The sequence below is a fragment of the Fukomys damarensis genome, unplaced genomic scaffold, assembly GCF_012274545.1.
Source record: "Fukomys damarensis isolate Sample0158 unplaced genomic scaffold, DMR_v1.0_HiC HiC_scaffold_10, whole genome shotgun sequence".
Taxonomy (NCBI): Eukaryota; Metazoa; Chordata; class Mammalia; order Rodentia; family Bathyergidae; genus Fukomys; species Fukomys damarensis.
Window position 1 is genome coordinate 17589545 of NW_022900922.1, and position 7245 is coordinate 17596789.

The window sequence follows — 7245 nt, forward strand, 5'->3', positions numbered from 1 at the left end:
AAAAAAAAAAAAAAAAAACCTCAGTAATACAATCCTTCCCTTCACTCACACACAGTGCATGACTGTCTGTCCAGGTGCTCCACATTTATAGATTGCAGTAATCATTAAAATAGCAATGACACAAACAATAAATAAGGGAAAGAATTCTTAATCGGGTCAGACTGTGAGTGCTGCACACCAATACTGTCATCCTTAAGACTGTATGTAAAATAAAATCAAAGGGAGAGATGTCAAGGGACCTGAGGTTATGGAGGTTAGAATCCAAAGGTGCAATTGATAAAATACAATGTTCACCCTGAATATACTGAGTCCTGACTGGTGTGTGCATGTGAACATATGACATCTTCTCAAGCAATAATAAAACCCACCAAACTGGGGCTGAGGCAAGTGCGTGTACACTCAACTCCTTACAGAGGGGACACAGAAAGGACAGGACTACACGGTGTGATCCCAGCAGCCACCTGGGAAAGTCAGTCTTGCTCTACCATGTCCTTTCTCATCATTAATTGTCACAGTCAAACCCCCTCCTAAATACAGCCCTCTGCTCCCACTCTGAGCTCAAATCATGGGCAGAAACACCCCCAAATTTAGGCCAGCTAGGAGGCCGCAAGTTAAGCTGCGATGTAACCATTCACAAGCAATCATTCACTCCAGCATCAATCAGTTTGACCATTTGGGCAAGCATATGTTGCAGTGATTTTTTTTTTCCAAACTCCAGTTTCTGGAAAGTGATAAACATACAGTATGAAGCACAGCTCTAAAGTGAACTGTGGAAAAGTTCCAAGGAGTTATACATAGTTTCTATTAACATAAAGTGATAGTGCTGACAATTTCATTTAGGAACATTACCAATAAACCACATACACTTTAGAGTCTTCAAAACTAAAATAAAACAAAATAATAAAAGGTGAGAGCAAGAATCAATAGACTAGAAAACAGAAAAATCAATGACATCAAAACAACCAATAAAACTGAAAACCAAGTTTTTGATAAATAAAATTGATACCTATGTTATGATTTATACCTCAATATTCTCCCAAATCCTCATGTACTCACAGGTGGGACTTTTGGAAGTGACTAGATCATGGCTGTGTGATACTTGAGCATAGATGTGTAATATTGGATCGTGGTGTGTGACACTGGATGACAGGTGTGTGATATTGGATCATGGGTAGATGATGCTGGATCATGAGTGTGTGATGCTGGATCATGGGTGATACCGGATCAGTTCACTGATTGGCTTAGAATTGTTCTGCATGTGGGTGATGAATTTACTGAAGAGGGAAAGCCCCACCCTGGTGATGAGTAGAACCAACAGACAGACTTGTAACCTGGATGAAATAAAAAGGGCAAGCAGAAGGAAGCTGCAGTACTTCCTGTCTGCCATACTGTGGACTGTTTCTCCTATGCAATGCCCCTCTGTCACCCTGCCTTGGAACCAGCTGACCATGGACTGAAACCTTTACAAACTATAGCCAAAATAAACCTTTCCTCCTTTAATTTGTAGGTGTAGGTATTTTGTGCCAGTAATGAGAAAGTATGTAAGATACACTAACAAGAGTAATAAGAAGAGGGTGACCAAATTATCAATATCAGGGAATGATGTCATAAAAATATTAGGGTAGATACTAGGAGCAACTTTTAATAAATTCCAAACATGAAATGGATAACTTTCTAAAAAAATAAACAAACAAAACAAACTACCAAAGCTCACTCAAAAAGAAATCCATAAATAAGTCTGTGAGGTATCTATTAGAGAATTGCTATTTGTAGTTAAAACCTTCCAGTGTCACAGGTTTTCTCATGACCCAGACAACTTCACTGGTAAATTTGATCAAACATTTAAGGAAGAATTAATGATATGTCCACATCAAAAAGACTAAAAAGGATGGACAACTTTCATTTCATGCTGTAAGACCATGATTACTCTAATACAAAAGTGCCAGACAAAAATATTGAAAAGAAAAAAGGAAACTACAAGCCAGTAATCCTCACAAACATCAGTACATAAGATTTTTCACAGAATTTTAACACATGGCATGCAATAATGTACAAAAAGGATAACAAATCATGACCAAGTAGGGCATACCCTAGGAATGAAAGATTGATTTAATACTAAAAAAACAATAAATATAATTCAATTTTTAAAACAGGAAGGATGGAGGGAGGGAGTGAGGGAAGGAGGGAGCGAAGGAGGGAGAGGAAGGTAGGGAGGCAGGCAGGGAGACAGACAATAGTAGATCATAAAACCATCTCAATAGAAAACAATTTTACAAAAATCCAACAAGAATTTCCAATAAATTCTCATTGAACTAGGAACAGAAGGGCACTTCCTCAATTAGAAAACAGGTATTGGTAAAAAAAAAAAATTTTTTTTAAAGCCTACAGCTAATATCGTATTTGACAGTACAAAAATGAAGACTTTCCCTCAAAGGCTGCGAATAAGACAGGAATGTCTGGTCTTGCCCCTTCTCTGTAGCACTGTCCTGCAGGTGTAGTGCAGTTACCAAGATTTGCTCTTTCCCACTTACAATCTAGTTAATTAGCCTTTTACATTTTTGTGAACACCTACAGAAAATAGGAGACTCCTGAACAGAAACCAACCATGATTTCATCATTGAAGGCACACCAATGGGCATGCAGCCACGCCTGCCTGCATAGACCCCTCCACCCCACCCCACCTCACCCACTTCAAAGTCCAGAAGGTGACACAGAGAACTCAGATAAACACCTACACACACAGTGGGTGCTTGCAAAAGGGGAACCCCAAAATAATAGGACTAAGATACTAATTCCTGATTAGGCCAAAATGTACCCATATTCACATGGACACATGATTCTCCACAGGGAAAGAATGAGTTCAGGGACACAACAATAGGAAACAAATGGCACAGGGACAAGTGGATATAACACATATATCTAAAAGACATTTAGCCAGATGTGGTGGCTCACACCTGTAATCCCTGTGCTCCTAGAGTGCTGAGGCAGAAGGATCAGAAGTTCAAACCCCACCTGGGCAATTTAGCAGTTTAGTGAGAGGTTATCTCAAAATTAAAAAAAAAAAAAAATTAAAAGGGTGAGGGATGTAGTTCAGTGTGAAAGTTCAATTCCTAGTATTGCAAATAAATAAAACTTAGATCTAAACATTGTTTTCTGTATAAAAATTAGTTAAAATGTATCATGTATGAAGATAGATAACTTAACTCTTTAAAGATCTAGAACATTCTGAGGCCTGGGGTTGAGCAAAAATCGCACAGTATGATAGCACAACCATAATCCATAAAATAAAATATTGACAAACAGGGCTTCATCAAAATTTGAGACTTCTGTCCTTTGAAAGACACTGTCAAGAGAATGCAAAATTAAGCACAGATAGGGAGAAAACATGTAGGAATTACACAGCTCAAAAATGGTTTCTACCCAGAATCTTATTTTTAAAACTTCTCAAAACTCAGGACAACAAACAACCCAATTGTTAAAATTAAGAAAGATGTGAATGATGTTTCACAAAAGATGGTGAGGAATACACAAATAAAAAGATCTAATATATTTAGTCATGAGGGAAATGCAAAATAAACCACAATGATAAAGCACCATGTACCTACCATATACCTATTAGAGTATTTTTCTTGTTTTTGCTTTCCTTCTTTCTTTAGGTGCTGGGCTTAACATATGAGGCAAGTACTCAACCTTTAAACTACACACTCAGTCCTAGCAATGGATAAGTGGCTAAAACTAGAAAGACCTATAATATCATTGCTGGGAATGAGGCAGTAGAACTGGAACCCTCATATATTGTGGGTCATAATGTAAAAGGGTTCGGGCTGCTTTAAGAAACAGGTTGGTAGGTAGTTCCCCCAAAAGTTAAACATGTGATTACTGACTGGATTAGCATGGTTCTGGGTGAGGGCTGAATGGATTTACTGAAAATGGAAAGACCTACCATGGGTGTGGGCAGCATCAACCAATAGGGTTGTAGCCTGGAGGGAATAAAAAGGAAAAGAGAGGCTCACTGTTACTGCTGCTCTTTTCTGCTTGCCCTGCCATGGACTGTTTCTCTTCAGCCTGCCTTGCAACCAGCCAAATATAAACTGAAACATAAACTGTGAGCCAAAATAAGCCTTTTCTCCTTTAATTTGTGGGTGTTGGTTATTTTGTACAAGCAATGAGGAAATAACTAAGGCACCACACTTCACTCCTTAGCATTTATGCATGAGAAACAAAAGCATATTTCCAATTAAAGCTTTGTATATTCACGAGTCTGGGGATTTAGCTCAGTGGTGCCACCACCTGCTTCACAAGTGCAAGGTACAGAGTTCGATCTCTAGTACAAAAAAATAAAAAATTGTATATTCATTGCAGTTGTATTTGGCACAGCCAAAAATGGAAGTAACCAAATGTCCATCACCAGGTGAATGGATAAACAAGCTGTGGCAGAGTGAAACAATGGAATGCCACTCAGCACTATGGAGGAAAGAGGCGAAAACACAAATTAGTCACAAAATAACTAAACTAAAAGAGAGCAGACAGGAACAGTGCAAGTTTGAGCCCAATGGGAGCAACTCATTAAAACACTGTCTCAAAATAAAAATTTGAAAAGGACAGGAGATGAAGCTCAGTGAGAAGGGCACGGGTTCAAAATCTAGTGGGGGTAGATGGGGAAACCAAAACAAAATCCAATGCATAGCTTCAGGAACTCAGGATGGAGAAGGCTGGCTCCCGCAGGCGCAGTCACTCACACTCACCTGTGCTGGCTTGGTGCACACAACTCCATGAATCTCCAGGTAGCTGAAGGTCAACTCGAGCTGTAATGAGGGGAGAAGGGAAAAGAGAGGCCTGTAAAGAGGATTTAAAAACACACAATTCAAGGTTCAAAAAAAATGCTATAATTAAAAACAGCCGTGTACTTTATTGCCGATAACACCTAGTACTCTATAAATGCAATGGAAAAAACTTGTTGAACTAAATTGTTTAGGAGATGATGACAAGAAAATGGATAGATATAATTTTTTCAAGTATTTGCAATCCATATCCACTGCATCTGCAGAGATGAGGAAATACAAAAAGGGATGCTGCTGGTGATAGCCCAAGAACACCTCTAGAAGCAAACCCAGGCCGACCTTCGCTGTGCTCCCTGGCAGCATGGTGCACCAGGAACACTGGCAGGACACATCCTAGAGCAGAAAATCCCTGAATATTCCTATTTTCAGGGAGTGGAAATAGAAAGAAAACTCCTCTCATGAGACTCCCTTGGTCAGTTCACAGACCCTTGTGAAGAGCTACTGTGTATGCATTTTCATTAAGCACTCTTTGATGCAGTGTCAAAGTTTTTGAGTTAACACATTCCTGCTGTCTTGAACCACTCATACACGCATGCCTGTCCCATGCTGCCCAGTGGAGCAGTCATGCATACTGCACTGGTGGTTCAGAGCTGCCCAGGAGGGAGACAGACAAATTTTGGCCCCATCAAGAACATGGTGAGCCTAAAGGCAGGCCCTCAAAAGACCTTTCTCTATAAGCTGTACCCCAGTACAGGACCTCCAGCCCCCAATTTAAGCCTCTGGGAGTGTTGGGAGGACTGTGAGACACTTGCAAAGCAACCTGAGGGCAGAAGTCTTCCAGATTATTATGTTTCTCATCCCCACCCCAGACAATTATCTGAACCTGCAAGATTTTTAGAACAATTATTCTAAGTAATTTGCTTTTATTAACATTTAATATTCATACACACTCTCTCCTTTTGCACTCAGATTTCATTGCTATGTGAAATGTCTTTGATTAGAAACGTCTGATACTGTAATTCTACCTGCTAACAACAGGTTTGGGAATGAACCACAAGCCCCATGGGCATCAAGCCAACGAGTGGGCACAGGTTCACACAGGTGTTTGAATTCACAGCCTAAGCACTGTGACCACACAGCTGGCAGTGCCAGGGATAGAAGCTGGCACTTGATCAATTAGGCTCATGGAGGTTATTCAGAGGTCAACTAAGATTCTTCTACTGCACCTAAGGGTTTTCACTGAGATGGCAAAGCACTGGCATCCAGGAAAGACTGGTGAGACTTCAACTAGGTCCTGGAGAATGACTTCCTTTATTAAGCAAAAAGGATGGACAGGGAAACTTGGGTCAAAGAAAAAGAATTTGTAAAGGCATAGAGGCATTAAAAGAACTCAGATGAGAGACAAACTGAAAGTAGATCCCACAGTACTGGCAATCAATAAGCAATGAGTGGCCTCTGCGATTAGTCCAGTCCCAGGTTAATAGTAATAGTGTAGTAGGAAGTCTCTAAGGCATCTTAAAAGGCATCTCAGTAAGGATCAAATCATGCTCTCATCTCACCCATGACTAGTTTTTATCAGGCATTTGCTCCCAGTCCCCATAACTGATCCTCCTTAACTCTAGCCCACCCCAAAGACAGTTCAAAGAATGCCACTAGATCAAGTTTACAGGGGGTCGAGGATTTAGCTCAGTGGTGCCTTATCTGTCTTGCAAGTTCAAGGTCCTGAGTTTGAGCCCCGATACCACAAAAGAAAAAAAAAAGTTTATGGGCAAGAGGCGAAAGGGAGACTAATAAGGAAGCTGAGACAGATACAGGCTACATGAAGACCTGACAATATTTTTAAGTTTTATCAGCAGATACTACTGACTGATTAGATAACAGGAAAGAATTAACCAGGTCTACTACCAGCTCCCCACCAGGCTCCTGCTTACCAGATCCTGAACCTCAACAAGAAAGTGCCCACCACACAGGCAACAGAGTACATCTCAATGCAAACTCTACTATTCTATAGCCCAAGCCTCAGCCCCACAGCCAGACACAGAGGCCCTGCCATCTTTTGGGCCTGACTACCTGCCCCCACAGTTTCCTCCAGCACCCTCCTCCAATACTCCCACTCCCTAACACCCCATGCTACTCCCAGACTGCCAACCCTTTGCCTAGCAGACATCTGGGGATCCTTCAGCCCATCTTGTCTGCAAACCCTTCCCTGATCTGACACTTATCCAACCACTGAAAACAAAACTGGGGCTTGGGAGGAGGAGGTGATGGCAAATCTCTATTTCTCCATCCAGGGCGCCTGCTTGAGATTAATTACCAAGATGTACAACTCTGTCTTGTGAATTTAACTACATATGTAGCCCATCTCACATATATACTGACAGGAAAGAGAATATGCTTAATTGTATATGGCTTTATACAAAATAGACATGTTTAATCACCCCTCTGAGAGGCGGAGGGGGAGAGG

At 40.8% G+C, this 7245-nt stretch overlaps 1 protein-coding gene across 1 annotated transcript in view; it reads right to left on the reverse strand.

The window, feature by feature from the left end:
• Carmil1 (capping protein regulator and myosin 1 linker 1) overlaps window positions 1–7245 on the reverse strand; it is a 303045-nt gene that overhangs the window by 175375 nt on the left and 120425 nt on the right. Inside the window, exon 4 of the mRNA XM_033761782.1 lies at window positions 4746–4805. Coding sequence (XP_033617673.1) covers window positions 4746–4805 — 60 coding nt within the window. The remainder of the gene's footprint in view (window positions 1–4745; window positions 4806–7245) is intronic.